This window comes from Sphaeramia orbicularis, chromosome 10, assembly GCF_902148855.1.
Source record: "Sphaeramia orbicularis chromosome 10, fSphaOr1.1, whole genome shotgun sequence".
NCBI lineage: Eukaryota > Metazoa > Chordata > Actinopteri > Kurtiformes > Apogonidae > Sphaeramia > Sphaeramia orbicularis.
Window position 1 is genome coordinate 18,344,899 of NC_043966.1, and position 16,671 is coordinate 18,361,569.

Genomic DNA, 16,671 nt, shown 5'->3' on the forward strand with positions numbered 1-16,671 from the left:
TCCTCTGTATTTTGCATTTTTTTGGTGTAAATCATGTATTTTCCTATATTTAATTCACAGATCATGTAGATGCTCATGAAAACTCACAGTAAATTCAAAGTTAATTTTATCAAAACAAAGGAAAATGAAGAAAAACTTACTTTTTCAGCAAAGGTATTGCTAACTGAATATAAAAACAAGTGTCTCCATCCACTGTCATTGATCCAACTCCATGGGTTTTACTGGTGAATCAATGTTGTAGAAGATGATGGTGTTTCAGCATTCACTACAGAGCCTCTGAACGTTCAAATGACTCATATAAGATGACCATGAAAAGATGACAAACTGCATTTTACACCAATTATTTACATGTATTGATAGAATGAGTGGATCAACAGGTATTGAACAGTTTATATCTGAAGATGATTTGTGTCACCGGTGGCTCTTTGGGTTTCCGTGGGTTAAAGAAAGTATGTGACTGATCTGATGTTCACTGCTAGAACATGAGGCAGTCAAGAATAGCTGTGAGAAAACTGTGGTTTAAGCTCAGCATAGATGTATGCAGACAGACGAAGGGTGGTGTTAGATACAGGTTGTGGTCACATATGATTGGACAGTACAAGGGCATATGAGGGAGGGTAAGGTTATAAAGTCAACATCTTTAAGTTACACCGATGTAGCTGAGCACTGTCTGTGAAACAGGTAAACACACTTTTATGTGAAGGCTTAGACGCATTGGTTCAGTTACAGTCAGCATCAATAATCATGTTTATTTTTCCACAGAGAGCAGCTAAGTAGCAGAAAGAAGAAGTCATCATAACTCCTCTTCGAACAGGTTTGTGTCTCTTTATACGTTTTGGTGTCAATGAGAGTTTGTGTTTTGCATTTTCACTGGAAAGGGTTCATAGCGGGTCATTAACCCAAAAGGACCCAGTGTTACTTTAGTGTCAGTTCCCAACTCAATTTTTCTGTATATTTAACCTTCCCTAAATGATTTATCACCAATTACTGTTATGTTATCTTCTGTAATTTGTGTTTTTTTTTCAGTGAAAATCAGGTATTTTCCTACATTTAATTTACTAATCATATAGATGTTCATAAAAGCTCAGGGTAAAGTAGTGGGTTATTATATCAAAAACAGAAAACTGAAGAAAAAGTGACTTTTTCAGCAAATATATGAATAACTGAACATAAAAACAAGTGCCTCCATCCACTGTCATTGATCCAACTCCATGGGTTTTACTGGTAAATCAATGTTATAGAAGATGACGGTGTTTCCACAGTAACTACGGAGCCTCTGAACGTCCAAATGGGTCATATCTGATGACCATGAAAAGATGACAAACTGTATTTTACACCAGTTATTTACATGTATTGATAGGATTAGTGGATCAACAGGTATTAGACAGTTTATGTCAGCAGATGGGTTAGGTAGACAGTGGATGTTTGGGTCTTTATGGGTTAAATCATTATTATTCAATTACTTTACATTAATTAATTAATTAATTAGACATTATTATCCATCATTTTACTTTAAATAATTAAATATGTAGTAATAAATTACTTTTAATCAGTGGTTGAGTGAAAATTACATTGAAAACTTACATTTTCTGTGCATTTTCCTCCTTCCTTATTTACAAAGGAAGCCAGGATGAAGATCCAGTTGGTCTTTCTGGTGGTGGTTCTTCTGTACGCCACTGCACTCTCTGAAGATCAAGACATCGCTCCATATGACAAGTTCAAAAACCAACATGTTATTGTTAAGATGAGTGATGATAAGTGTGATTCTGTGATAAAATTCAGGAAAATCAAGTACAAAAACGGTTGTAAAAAGATAAACACATTCATCCTGGGTAGCGTCAAGACAGTCACAGCCATCTGTAAACCTAAAGGACAAAACACATACAGTGGCAAGATCGTAAGCCAAAAAAAGTTTAAGATCATTGTGTGTAAACTGACAAAAAACTCGCCAAAGTACCCAAAATGTCAGTATGAAGGTCATTCATTCACCAAGAAGATTGCAATCACGTGCAAAAAAGGTCTTCCTGTGCACTATGATCGAGATGTTGATGACAGAGAGGAATGAGCAAACACTAAATGTGAACCTTTCTTTTCTTGTTCTGTAAATAAATTGATTTATCAGTATACATTTGTCCTGTTTTAATATATAAAAACCTTACAGACATCATCAGTGCATTTGATTATAGATACATGATACATGCATAATAGATACATTATGATTATAATGAATTACATGAGTTATATTAAAGGAGTCATATGTAGGATTGTGGCCAAAAGTGGTGCTGCAATCACATTCAAAATACTGGAGAGCGTGGTATCCTCTCCCCCTCCCCCCAGACTAGGGGCTGCCACACTCTAAGAAATGATTTCATGGGGTTAGTAAGTTAAGCTTAAAATCAAGAGCTTTTCCTGCTTGAAAAACTAAGTCTGTTACATGTATGCATTGTAGTCAGTTGATATGTTGGTCTAAATCTAAAGGGAAACAGTCTTAACTTAGTAACATATCGATTTTGAACAGACATTTCTGCCTTAACATAGAAGTATATTAAGTTAGTATAACTTAAAAATCTTGTAAGCTTCCTCTAAAAGCTGAGTACAAAGCTGACGTGGCTGGACATATTTCGCTGACAGACGGAGGGAAACACAGAAAAAAGAGATAGGAACACAATTTTACACATAACTTTACTAAACTTGAAGGCTTGATAGGTAGAATTTAGCTTTTTTTATTGACAGCAGTTAATAACTATCAACACAAACGACAAGATCATGATTGGCAGATAGGTGATGGGCGGAGCATCAGACCAAAACACAAAATGACAACATAAACATTACTTGTGGGCTGACATTTGACTTTTCAAATGCAAATATTCTGGCTGGACTACTACTGTCAGTGATATCAGTATTTAAAATGAACATGATTCTTTAATGTCTGGTGACATTCAGGGTCATTTTATGATTACTGGGAACATAATTCTTACATATAGCTCCTTTAAAATTGATGGTTATAGTTAGAATACTCAGAATCATTCAGTAAATCTGTATATACAGCTGTAAAAATATTTATTACAATAAAACAACAGAGTTTAACATTTTAATGCCAATTTGACTACATGATGCCACATGCTTTATTTAAAAAAAAAGATAAAACATGAGATATTTTCCATATAACTCATAGTGGAGGGAAGTGGAATTGTTTATATTACTCTTGGACATAAATATTAGTCAAATATTAGCAGTACCACTGATTTCATTGCATTAGTAGTTTTTATTTGCAAATACCTCATTGAATTTCACTAAAATCACATTTTTACATCTCATATAAAAATTACTAATGCAATGAAGTCAATGTCAATAATCCCTGACATGTCCAAGACTGAAATAAAACAATGCCACATTCCCCCACTGTGTATTATTAGGAAAATGTATCATACTTTCAGTTTAAATAAATAAATAAATAAAATGAGTGGCATCGCACGTTCAAAATGGCATTTAAAGGGTTAAGGTAATGGTTTGCATTAAGCCCACCTTATTGCATGCTGTGGTTATGAACAGAAAAGCATGTGAACATCCTGACTGGTCTGAATGTGACAAAACCATCAACAAAACCCTGTACAAAAACAAAGGTATTTGACATTAATGATGAATAACATTCAATCTCCCTCCATGTTCATATCGCTACAGGTCACATGTCGTAGGTTATGATACCTGGAACACACAGTGACTTCAAGTGTGGTGAAAGATTTTGTATTTCTATTTTTCACATCCTGTGCACTTTCCTGCTTTACTAGCCTTGTTAAACAGAGATGAGGTTCATAAATGGAGACAGTTCTACGACTGAACTTCTTTATCGAAACAGATATTTATGTTTTAGTGATGCATTAGATAGCTGATCAAATGTGGCTAGCCAGTTGTCAGTCTGTGACCACAGCTGTGTTCATTAGACGTCAACAGGATGAAGGTGGTTAGATGTGCAAAAAGAGAAGAGCAGCACAAGTTCTTCACTGTGATTTAGGTCAAGGGGTTCTTATGAATGAGAAAGTATGACACTTCTCAGCAGTCCCTACGATTATCTCAAAATGTTTCTATCTCAAAAATCTAAGAACTAATCTTCATCCTGTTATTATTAGGGGTTAATTTTATTTGTAGACTGTTGGTCCGTTGAAGGTCATCAGTGGTGCTTTACTGATGCAACAGCTGACTTGAATGAATCTAACAGGTTCAGAATGAATCATCTGGATGCTCTGTAACCTTTGCCTTTGCTGCAGGTCTGTAGTTCCACTACCGCTACCTCCAGCCACTTAGATATTGTGTTTATCATGGATATAAACATCACAGCTGAGCACATTATATCCCAAACAGAAAGCTCCTAAAGCATGTACAGTGTTTACTATGACATATGTACACACAGTGTTTTACAAATGTTACTACAATATTAAAAGTGATGCTCAGTGCAAAGATGCAACAACTGTCCACCCAACCATCTACATGAGGCAGTTTACCTGATTGTACAAGTTTATACCTGCTGGTGCTCAGTCATTGTTTCAGAAAATGTGCCACCTAGTGGTAGTACGCCCAAAAGAAAAGGAAGAAAAGGTAAGGAACAGTACAGCTGACCCTAATATTTTAAACTTTACTGTTGGGATATGTTTTATGATTTACTCCCTCAATATGACAAGTTCAAAAAACAGCATGTTATTGATCAGATGAGTGTTGATAAGTGTGATTCTGTGATAAAAGCCAGGAAAATCAGGGCCTACAATGGTTGTAAATGGACCAACACATTCATCCAAGGTAGCTTCAACAGTCACAGCCATGTGTAAGCCTAAAGGATGAAAACCATACAATGGCAAGACTGTAAGCCATGAACACTTTAAGATCATTGTGTATAAACTGACAAAACACTTGCCAGAGTATCCAAAATGTCAGTATGAAGGTCAATCATTCATCAAGAGGATTGTAATCACATGTGAAAGGTTTTCCTGTGCACTATGATGGAGATGTTGATGACAGAGAGGAATGAGCAAACACCTGATGTGAACCTTTCTTTTCTTTTTCTGTGAAATAAATTGATTTAGCAGCATACATTTGTCCTGTTTTAATATATAAAAACCTTACAGACATCACCTGTGCATTGGGTTATAGATACATGATACATACATTATAGATACATTATGATTATAATGAATTACATGAGTTATATTAAAGGAGTCATATGTAGGATTGTGGACAAAACTGGTGCTGCAATCACATTCAAAATACTGGAGAGCATGATATCCTTTCCCCCTCCCCCCAGACTAGGGGCTGCCAGATCCAGCATGAGCGTCTACTACTACAAGGAGCTACCATGGCAAGCAACGAGTCCTACATCAGTGTTTATACCGGCCCCGGTCTCTTCACCTGGTCCTGGGCCGTGGTCTGTTCACCCAGGGAGAGCCGGCGTTGGTCTTCAAATTCTTCTCCACTTTCAGCTGAATCAATGTTTCAAAAGTATCTCCTATACATCTCCTTGTTTTTTTCTCATTTTGTCATGACATATTTGGGAATAATATGAGGCCTTTTAGGTTTAGTAACGTCAGACATTTGTGATCAGAAATGTTCCCAGCTGAAGCTCAGTGGGAACTGGTAACCTGAATGCTGAAACACTACTGACGTCATGATAGACAGATAGGTGATGGGCAGAGCATCAGACCAAAACACAAAATGACAACATATACATTACTTGTGGGCTGACACTTGACTTTTCAAATGCGAATATTCTGGCTGGACTACTACTGTCAGTGATATCAGTATTTAAAATGAACATGATTCTTTAATGTCTGGTGACATTCAGGGCCATTTTATGATTACTGGGAACATAATTCTTACATACAGCTCCTTTAAAATTGATGGTTATAGTTGGAATACTCAGAATCATTCAGTAAATCTGTATATACAGCTGAAAAATATCTATTTTTTAAAAAAACAAAAAAAAAGAGTTTACCCCTTTATTGTCAATTTGACTAAGTGATTTAATATGTTTAATTGAAAAAAATACAAAACATGAGATGTTTTCCATATAACTCCTAGTGGAGGGAAGTGGAATTGTTTTATATTACTCTTGGACATAAGTATTTGTCAAATATGAGCAGTAACACTGATTTCAATGCATTAGTAGTTTCCCTTTGCAATACCTCATTGACTTGCACTGAAACATAAAAATTACTAATGCAATGAAGTTGATGTCAGTTTTCTCTGACATGTCCAAGACTCTCAAATAATGCCACATTCCTCCACTGTGTATCATAAAGAAAATATTTCATATTTTGTGTTTTTATTTGTCTTGTTTTTAATAAAAACACGTGGCATCAAATATTTAAAATGGCATTTAAAGGGTTAAGGTAACGGTTTGCATTAAGCCCACCTTATTGCATGCTGTGGTTATGAACAGAAAAGCATGTGAACATCCTGAGTGGTCTGAATGTGACAAAACCATCAACAAAACCCTGTACAAAAACAAAGGCATTTGACATTAATGATGCATAACATTCAATCTCCCTCCATGTTCATATCGCTACAGGTCACATGGTGTAAGTTACAATACATGGAACACACAGTGACTTCAAGAGTGGTGACTGATTTTGTATTTCTATTTTTCACATCCTGTGCACTTTCCTGCTTTACTAGCCTTGTTAAACAGATCCTTCACTTCAGGACAATAATAGAGATGAGGTTCATAAATGGAGACAGTTCTACGACTGAACTGCTTTATTGAAACAGATATTTATGTTTTGGTGATGCATTAGATAGCTGATCGGCATCAAATGTGGCTAGCCAGTTGTCAGTCTTTGACCACAGCTGTGTTCATTGGACGTCAACAGGATGAAGGTGGTTAGATGTGCAAAAAGAGAAGAGCAGCACAAGTTCTTCACTGTGGTTTAGGTCAAGGGGTTCCGATCAATGAGAAAGTATGACACTTCTCAGCAGTCCCTATAATATTCTCAAATAAAATGTTTCTATCTCAAAAATCTAAAAACTTATCTTCACCCTGTTATTAGCCAATGGGAGTTAATTTTATTTGTAGACTCCTGGTCCACTGACGGTCATCAGTGGTGCTTTACTGATGCAACAGCTGACTAATGCATGTAACAGCTTGAATGAATCTAACAGGTTCAGAATGAATCATCTGGATGCTCTGTAACCTTTGCCTCTGCTGCAGGTCTGTAGTTCCACTACCGCTACCTCCAGCCACTTAGATATTGTGTTTATCATGGATATAAGCATCATAGCTGAGCACATTATATCCCAAACAGAAAGCTCCTAAAGCATGTACAGTGTTTACTATGACATATGTACACACAGTGTTTTACAAATATTACTACAATATTAAAAGTGATGCTCAGTGCAAAGATGCAACAACTGTCCACCCAACCATCTACATGAGGCAGTTTACCTGATTGTACAAGTTTATACCTGCTGGTGCTCAGTCATTGTTTCAGAAAATGTGCCACCTAGTGGTAGTACGCCCAAAAGAAAAGGAAGAAAAGGTAAGAAACAGTACAGCTGCCCCTAATATTTTAAACTTTACTGTTGGGATATGTTTTATGATTTACTCTTAAAAGGAAGGATATGATGTTGTCAACAGGTTCAACCTGTGGATACAAAGTTTATTTGAATTGGATTAAATTATTTAGGCTAAATTAATTATTAGACTCTCATTTCTACCACAGGATGGGAGCATTGAGACGAAAGATGACTGTAGGGAACTACTCCTCATCTAGTCAACTGGATTTGAAATTGTACTTATTTATTACTATATATTTTTATTTCCAGTATTCATACGATGTACAACACTATGGAAAACATGGTTGTTTTTAAATGAGCTTCATATATAAAGCTGGGTTTGATTGAATTGGAAAATAGTCATGAAAATGACACAAACAAAGCAGGAATGAAGTCTTTACGCTCTTCACTCATGTTTCAGCTGCTGAATTGGGGTCATCTTCATAGTTTACTTATCTGGTTAAAAGTGTGATTATTACAGACTTCCTCATTAATATTGTCAAGGCAACAAAAAAAAAAAAAGTGACTACCAGTTACTACCAGTTATGCGTGTTGGGGGCTGCATGTCTGAAACTATATTAAAACCTGACCATGTTCTTCTGTTTGGTCTCACATCACTATATGCACCAGTGTATGGAAATAAAGTGTAAAACCTCTGCAACACCTACAGCAGGCACAGAGTGCGGTTCTTTCTGCATTTGACCACCATGATTTCTATAAATACATCAAAAGGATCTCATATGAAAGTAGACATGTGAAAGCCACGAGGCATCAGCAGACTCATCTCGTTAAGTTTCCCTCTATAAGCTGTATTTTTTAGTTGAATTAGAAATACATTTTATGCCATAAAACTAGTGATTTGTTTAACTGAGTCACTATTCACTTGTGTGAAATCTGACTTTTTTAAAATGTTTTATTGTGTTTAGAATAAATACACAAATGGACACATGCAGAGTTTCCATTTTATCTGTTTTTTTATGCCTTGGTGGTGAAGAATATCTCAGCTTCAACTGTCATAAGGAATATATCACTAATATTACTACTCTGTAACTAAACAGATTATTAAAGCTGCGTTTGACTTTCATTTGAAGCGGAGCTCCACGCAGCCACATTCTGGCCGCAGTGGCAACAAACATGGAAACGGCTTCATTGCCTCTTGGTACTGCGGCTCCGTGGAGCTCTGCTTCCCACAAAGCATGTCGTGACAAATTCCCGAAAATGCCCGAGTGACCTACTGGCTCTGTTTGTAAACATACACAGTGTTTATGGTGGAGTACACTTCGAAACTGTTCACCGTGAAGGAAGAGATTCCGGTGCATAATCACAGAAAGACTTATGGATTCATGACACTTAGCCTATGACTGGGGTTAGGGTTAGGGTTAGGGTTATTCATCAATGAAAAATCAAACCAAAAAAATCTTTAGGTACAACTCCAAAATGTTAATTTTTTCATGAATATTATCACTTTTTATTAAGATAAACCTGACAAACTTGTTTCAATTGTCCATAGAAACCTATTCAATGGGTCATTTTACAGCAGAAAGGTCAGACAAAGTTTAGAACATTAGTAAAGATCATCAGCTGAGGAGAATCATAAAAGAAATCAACATCTTTCTTTCCTGTTCTTTATTTCTAGTTCCTTTGATACTATTCTTAAATCAGTTATCTTGCCGTACCGTCTTAGGTGTTAAATCATGTGTTTGCACCACAGTGTCGACGCCCAACTACTAATGTATGAGAGATGGAAAGATTTGGTTAAGACCGTTTCCTCTGGTTTTATTTATTTTTTTAAAACACAAACATGAACAGAGACCAATCACATTGTTTTTATATGGTTCCACCCATTTCATTGTCTCCTCCCTTTATATAAAATTATGTTACGATCAGTCTGGTGTGAATTAGTCGCTGTGCATTATCAAGGAAAATGCTGACCATATTTTGCATAGTTCTTGTGTTCACTCTTGGGTGTAAGTATGCACTTTCACTTCTGTCATACTTTAGTTTGTGTCATTTTCTTCAACTTTATTTGCTGAAAATATATTTTCTTTTGCAATCACTGTTTATTTGACTTGGTTTTCATTTCATCTGTTTTCCAGGGTGCACAGAATATCGAAATGTTGTGACAAAGACCGCTCATGTTGGAGAGGATGTGACTCTAACTTGTACCCACCAGTCTTCACTGTCCAGCTCAGGACTCTTGGTTTGGGTCAGGGTTGTTGCTGGAAACTTTCCTGAAGTTTTAGGAGCGACTTTTACCTTTTATTCTGCCTCAGTTACTACATTGCCGCGCATAACAACTAAAAAGGAACCTGGAACATTTGTCCTCAGTATTAAAAGAACAACTCGTACAGATACTGCTCTGTACTACTGCGAACAACATGCAGACCTGAACACAATATTTTTGCAAACTACCTTCTTATACGTCAAAGGTAAATAAAATACTAAATGACTATTACAAATATGTTCACATTTTCATACCCCGCATTAGGCTATAATTTTGCATACTTTATATTTTATTAATTTTTTTCTCTTATCCATTTTTTGTGTTTAACTGCTGATATCTACCTGTTTTTCCATATGAGTAAAAACAATGGTATTTTCAGTTTTTGCATATGACAGAACTGCGAACTGTTGATTTGTGAGTGAGTAAACTTTTTCATTTGACATTTCCAGAACCAGAATCACATATCACTGCCATCATTCAAGACCCTGTATCTGATCCACTTCATCCAGGAGACTCTAAAACACTCCAGTGTTCAGTTTTCTACAACTTTGAGAAGAAAACATGTCCAGGAGATCCCAGTGTGTACTGGTTCAGAACTGGATCAGATACATCTCATCCCACTATCTTTTACACTCATGGAAACCGCAGTGAAGAATGTGAGATGAGATCTGAGACGCACTCTTTAAAGAACTGTACCTACGGCTTGAATAAGATCATCAGCTCCTCTGATTCTGGGACTTATTACTGTGCCGTGGCTGCATGTGGAGACATATTTTTAGGAAATGGAGCAAAAGTACATGTTAAAGGTAATGTTTGTCATTGAAACTGATGTATTTGTGTGTTAAATTATACAACTTAGAAGAGGCAATTTTGAATTAGTCCCACAACAGGAACATTTAAAATGTCACAGCAGCAAAATCAAGAACTAGTAGAAAAAGGGATAAAAAATAAAACATAAAAGCAAAGCAAGATGTAGTATGAAGGACATGTTACAAAAACTAATAAGATATAACTACACACAGGAATAATCATAGTTGATGTGCAAATATAACAAGTAAGTATTAAGACAGAACTAAAGTGATGTTGATAAATAACATAACAGTTTTTAATTGTATTACTGTTTCAGGCTGAAGATTGTCTGAAGTCAGAAAACACCTAGTTCATAAAAAGACCTAATTCAGTATCCAAACAGAATATGCTGTTCACATGACACATCTTACAGCCTCCAGAACATCAACAGGACTGGAATGAGTCTCTACTGCTATTTAATACCAACAACGATAAAGAAAAAAAAATACTTTTTTTTTTGCTGTTTTGAAACAGGTGATGTTAGGAAAAGTTAAAATGAGAATTATCATTAAGTGTCATTCTAAGCTACTTAAATTGATTAGAAACATTTAAAATTTAAAATCCAAAGTGCTTAAGCACAAAAATAATCTGAAGTGGAATTATGGTTTCTTTTCCATTAGCTCTAAAGTGCTAACTTTAACTTTTTCCATTTAACTCTTTAATTTATTCATGTTTTTCCAGAAACCAGGACTTTAGCCTGTGTCACACGGATGTTCAACTCAGTTTGTCTGTCGAGTGTCATCATCCTGGCTATAAGTCTGATTGTTATCGCCTTCCTCATTTACGCCGTCAAAGACCAAAGTGATTTTGATATAACAACCTCTTTTCATCACATTAATACTGATCTACTGTGTTTTTTATTCATATCTATCTATGTTAATGCCTCTTTGCAGCTTCTTCCCAGCAGAAAAATACTGCAATAAGAAATATAAAGGTAAGATGATGTCTTAAATATGTGGTTGCATTTTGTTTTCGAGGTATTAATATTTAGTCTCAGAAACATTTTCCTTCTTCTCACAGAGAGGTGACGCATGGGTTTATTCTGCTGTCGTCTTCACCACGATAACAGACAGAGACGTAATGAAGAACGGAAAAGCAGCAGAGAGGCAGAGGATCTACGCTGCTGTCAAGGCTTTTGGATTAGATTAGAAAATCATTGTGAGCTTCATGACATGAGTTAGTACTGACAGTTCACCCACTGACAAACTGAAACCACAAACCAACTCTTCCTTACATTAGCCTACATTTTACTATTGAAACAGTGCATTTTCTTCTGCATATTTCAATATTTTTATTCATGTATCTACCTGTATTGCATTTTAACACATGTATTTTATAATAGTTGTCTATGTTAATGGCTTTCTCATTTTGCTAATTTCTTTCACTTATTGAACAGAGTTATTGCACTGGTTTAAGATCATAAAAAGAACAAATGAACAATTTACCTGTTAAAGAATATTATGCATGTCAATTAAAGTTGCAGCTACAAACTTTTATCTGTGAAAACGTTTGTGAAATGTATTAAAATCTGTCAAAGAAACTGGGTTTTGCCTCATATTGTCATATTTGACAGTTTTGTTCTACATTTACTCTGCATTATAATTCATTACCATTAGAACCAATGCAGTCTGTAGGAGCCATGGACAGGGTTTAAAGAATCAAGATTTTTTGGCAAAAAAATGTAATCTAAAATGTGCACAAACAACCTTGATATAATTTATTTGTGTATTTGGGGACCGTAATTGTTCAAAAAGTTTGAATTTGAACCCTCCTGGTGCTGCAAAGATATCTTTATATTAATTTTGGCAAAAATTGAGTGGATTTCTACAACCTGTTTTAATCCCATCTTAATTTGTTATATTTACAACTAGATATGTCATGACATTTGCGCATATGAGGTCAAGACTTCCAATGAACATTTCTCCCAGTACGACATAACTGTTTGTCAGCAGCAGTAGTTCTAGTCCATACTGAAAATATGTCCAAACTTTGAGCCGATTACCTAAAATGTTCAGTTGTTGGTTGTATTAATGAACACAAGTGGCTGAACAGGACAGAGCAGCACAGCCAACAACCTGGAGGGGGCGGGGCATAAAGTGGCTCCTGTGCATTTAAAGGGCCAGCGCTCAAAACGACCTCTCTGTTGCCATTACTCAGAAATAGGGTTGAAGATGGACCTGTGAAGTTGAATTAATGAAGAATTCAGACCCAAGCAGAGCATTTACAGTTTATGTAGACCACAGGGAAATGTTTTAAAACGCATAATTCCATTTAAAAAGGCAAAATATCACTCCTTTAAACTGTGGTCATGTGTTTCACAGTGAGCGATTGGCGCAGAGAGACTAAATGTTTTTTTCAAGAACAAAAACCAAACTATTTGATCTCTGAAAATAAACCTTGGCCAAATCTTTCCATGTCGCATACATGAGTAGTTTGGTGTCACCACTGTGTCTCATCCATGAGACCTCATCAGATCTGAAGTGATGAAGTCTTTGCTCTCTTCTCTAATATTTCAGCTGCTCTTCATACTTTACTTATTTGGCTAACAGTGTGATTGTTACAGCCTTCCTCATTAATATTGTCAAGACAAAAAAAAAAAAAACCCAACAAACTTTGACTGTTGCAAAGGTTCACATTTTTAGACACATTTAACATGACCACTAGTGATCAATAAAAACATGATAATTATTGATATGATAATTACTAATTATTCAAGTTACAATTCAGATGTCCTTCAAATAAATGCATGTTCTTCCTACAGTCAACAAGTAACAGATTTTAATACAGAAGAACTGGCAAACATACAGTTTTGTCATGTTATGTTGCCATTTATTTTCATAAAACTCTTTCTGTGTTGCTTATTGTTGAGAACTACCGTACAATGTACTGGATTGCCTGCAGCAGTGTAAGATAAATGCATTCGTTAAATAGTTTTGTCGACTATTTTGTGTGTTTGACTACTACCAGTTATGTGTGTTGGGGGCTGCAAGTCTGAAATATATTAAAACCTGACCATGTTTTTCTGTCTTGTCTCACATCACGATATGCACCAGTGTATGGAAATAAAGTGTAAAACCTCTGCAACACCTACAGCAGTTACAGAGTGTGGTTCTTTCTGCATCTGACCAACATGATTTCTATAAATACATCAAAAAGATCTCATATGAAAGTAGACATGCAAAGCCACGAGGCATCAGCAGGCTCATCACATATTAACTTTCCCTCTATATACTGTAATTTTTAGTTGAATTAGAATTACATTTTATGCCATAAAACTAGTGATTTGTTTAATTGAGTTACTATTCATTTGTGTGAAATCTGACTTTTTTTTTATGTTTAACTGTGTTTAGGATAAATACACAAATGGACACATGCAGAGTTTCCACTTCATCTGTTTTTTTATGCCTTGGTGGTGAAGAATATCTCAACTTCAACTGTCATAAGGAATATATCACTAATATGACTATGCTGTTACTGAACAGATTATTAAATTAGCTTAAGTGAAGGAATATCAATTAAAAATCAAACCAAAAAAAACTTTCGGTACAACTCCAAAATGTTAATTTATTCATGAATATTATCGCTTTTTATTAAGATAAACCTGACAAACTTGTTTAGACTGTCCATAGAAACCAATTCAATGGATCATTTTACAGCAGAAAGGTCAGACAAAGTTTGGAACATTAGTAAAGATCTTCAGTTGAGGAGAATCATAACAGAAATCAACATCTTTCTTTCCTGTTCTTTATTTCTAGTTCCTTTGATACTATTCTTAAATAACAAATCTTGCCATACCATCTTAGGTGTTAAATCATGTGTTTGCACCACAGTGTCGAGGCCCAACTACTAATGTACGAGGGATGGAAAGATTTGGTTAAGACCGTTTCCACTGTTTTTTTTTTTTTTAAAACAAACATGAATAGAGACCAATCACATTGTTTTTATATGGTTCCACCCATTTCATTGTCTCCTCCCTTTATATAAAATTATGTTACGATCAGTCCGGTGTGAATTAGTCGCTGTGCATTATCAAAGAAAATGCTGACCATATTTTGCATAGTTCTTGTGTTCACTCTTGGGTGTAAGTATGCACTTTCACTTCTGTCATACTTTAGTTTGTGTCATTTTCTTCTACTTTATTTGGTGAAAATATATTTTCTTTTGCAATCACTGTTTATTTGACTTGGTTTTCATTTAATCTGTTTTCCAGGGTGCACAGAATATCGAAATGTTGTGACAAAGACCGTTCATGTTGGAGAGGATGTGACTCTAATTTGTCCCCGCCAGTCTTCAGTTTCAGGATACTTGTTTTGGGTCAGGGTTGTTGCTGGAAACTTTCCTGAAGCTTTAGGAGCAACTTACACCTTTGATCATGCCTTGGTTAATACAACGCCGCGCATAACAACTAAACAAGAATCTGGAACATTTGTCCTTAGTATTAAAAGAACAACTCTTACAGACACTGCTCTGTACTACTGCGAACAACATTTACACCTGAAAACAACATTTTTGCAAACTACCTTCTTACACGTCAAAGGTAAATAAAACTAAACTAAAAGACTATTACAAATATGCTCACATTTTCATACCCAGCTTTATATTATACATGTTTTTTATTTCTTTAACATGTGAAATTATCCACTTTTTTGTGTTTAACTGCTGATATCTCCCTGTTTTCATATATGAGTAAAAACAATGGTATTTTCAGTTTTTGTATAATGACATAATTGCGAAATGTTGATTTGTGAGTGAGTAAAGCTTTCCATTTTATATTTCCAGAACCAGAATCACATATCACTGCCATCATTCAAGACCCTGTATCTGATCCACTTCATCCAGGAGACTCTGAAATACTCCAGTATTCAGTTTTATACAACCTTGAGAAGAAAACATGCCCAGGAGATCCCAGTGTATACTGGTTCAGAACTGGATCAGATAAATCTCATCCCACTATCTTTTACACTCATGGAAATCGCAGTGAAAAATGTGAGATGAGATCTGAGACGCACTCTTTAAAGAACTGTACCTACGGCTTGAATAAGAGCATCAGCTCCTCTGATTCTGGGACTTATTACTGTGCCGTGGCTGCATGTGGAGACATATTTTTAGGAAATGGAACAAAAGTACACGTTAAAGGTAATGTTTGTCATTGAAAGTGATGTATTTGTGTGTTAAATTATACTAACTTGAAACAATTGTCTATTAGTCCCACAACAAGAACATTTACAATATCACAGCATCAAAAGCAGGAACCATATTGAAAGTAAACGGAATAAAAATAAAACATATAAGGAAAGCAAGATGTAGTAAGCAGGACATGCTACAAAATACACACAGTAATAACCATAGTTACAAGATGCGTAAATATAACAAGTAAATATAAAGACAGAACTACTGTGATGTCAACATTTAATATAACAGTTTTTAATTTTATTACTGTTTCAGGAGGTGACATGGACTCACTTGCGAAGTGTCAGGAAGTCCACACAGCTCTATATTTGTTGAGTGCTGCGTTAGCTGTGAGTCTGACTGTAATAGCCTTCCTTATTTACATCATGAAGAAAAACAAAGGTAATAAATGTCATCTATTATTTATTTGTCAAGTTAATTTGCAATGTGTTTTAATGTTTTGTTAACCCTTCTACAAGCTCATATTCTGATTTTATTCATTGTTAATGTTTAGTCACGTTTGCCCTGTCAACAATCCATGAAGCTACCACCGGTGATCAACAAATTCAGGTAATCAGCTATCACATTTTCACTAGTGTTGTGTATAGTGTTCATTCTCAATCTATAATGTGTTGTATTTTTTAATAGGGAAATGAAGAGTCATTGGTTTATGCTGCACCAAAGTTTATCAAGAGTCGAAATGACAAGCGCATGAGGAAAAGTGAAAGTACGACTGGAGAACAAAGTGTCTATGCTGACGTCAGGGTAAAGGCTAAGAACAACTGCAACTAGTTAATAATGAACAATTAACCAATAATCATGATAACGCCTACATGATGGTGTGTGTGGGAGGTTATCAGCAGCGACAGCATCATGTCACATATTGGATA

The 16,671-nt window shown here is 35.5% G+C and overlaps 3 protein-coding genes across 3 annotated transcripts; all 3 read left to right on the forward strand.

Annotated features, from left to right (window-relative positions):
* Window positions 1–1,630: 1,630 nt before the first annotated feature.
* On the forward strand, window positions 1,631–2,065 carry LOC115426801 (angiogenin-like). Its single transcript, XM_030145035.1, has one exon. It carries the CDS (start codon window positions 1,631–1,633, stop codon window positions 2,063–2,065), a length of 435 nt encoding a protein of 144 aa, XP_030000895.1.
* A 7,389-nt stretch (window positions 2,066–9,454) lies between these two features.
* On the forward strand, window positions 9,455–12,108 carry LOC115426577 (uncharacterized). The gene is made up of 6 exons (XM_030144673.1): window positions 9,455–9,506; window positions 9,636–9,968; window positions 10,213–10,569; window positions 11,294–11,413; window positions 11,506–11,546; window positions 11,633–12,108. Exons 1-6 carry the CDS (start codon window positions 9,464–9,466, stop codon window positions 11,759–11,761), a joined length of 1,023 nt encoding a protein of 340 aa, XP_030000533.1. The 5' UTR covers window positions 9,455–9,463; the 3' UTR covers window positions 11,762–12,108.
* Window positions 12,109–14,645: 2,537 nt separating this feature from the next.
* LOC115426575 (uncharacterized) lies at window positions 14,646–16,671 on the forward strand. Its single transcript, XM_030144672.1, has 6 exons — window positions 14,646–14,693; window positions 14,823–15,149; window positions 15,392–15,748; window positions 16,058–16,183; window positions 16,296–16,351; window positions 16,430–16,671. Exons 1-6 carry the CDS (start codon window positions 14,651–14,653, stop codon window positions 16,571–16,573), a joined length of 1,053 nt encoding a protein of 350 aa, XP_030000532.1. The 5' UTR covers window positions 14,646–14,650; the 3' UTR covers window positions 16,574–16,671.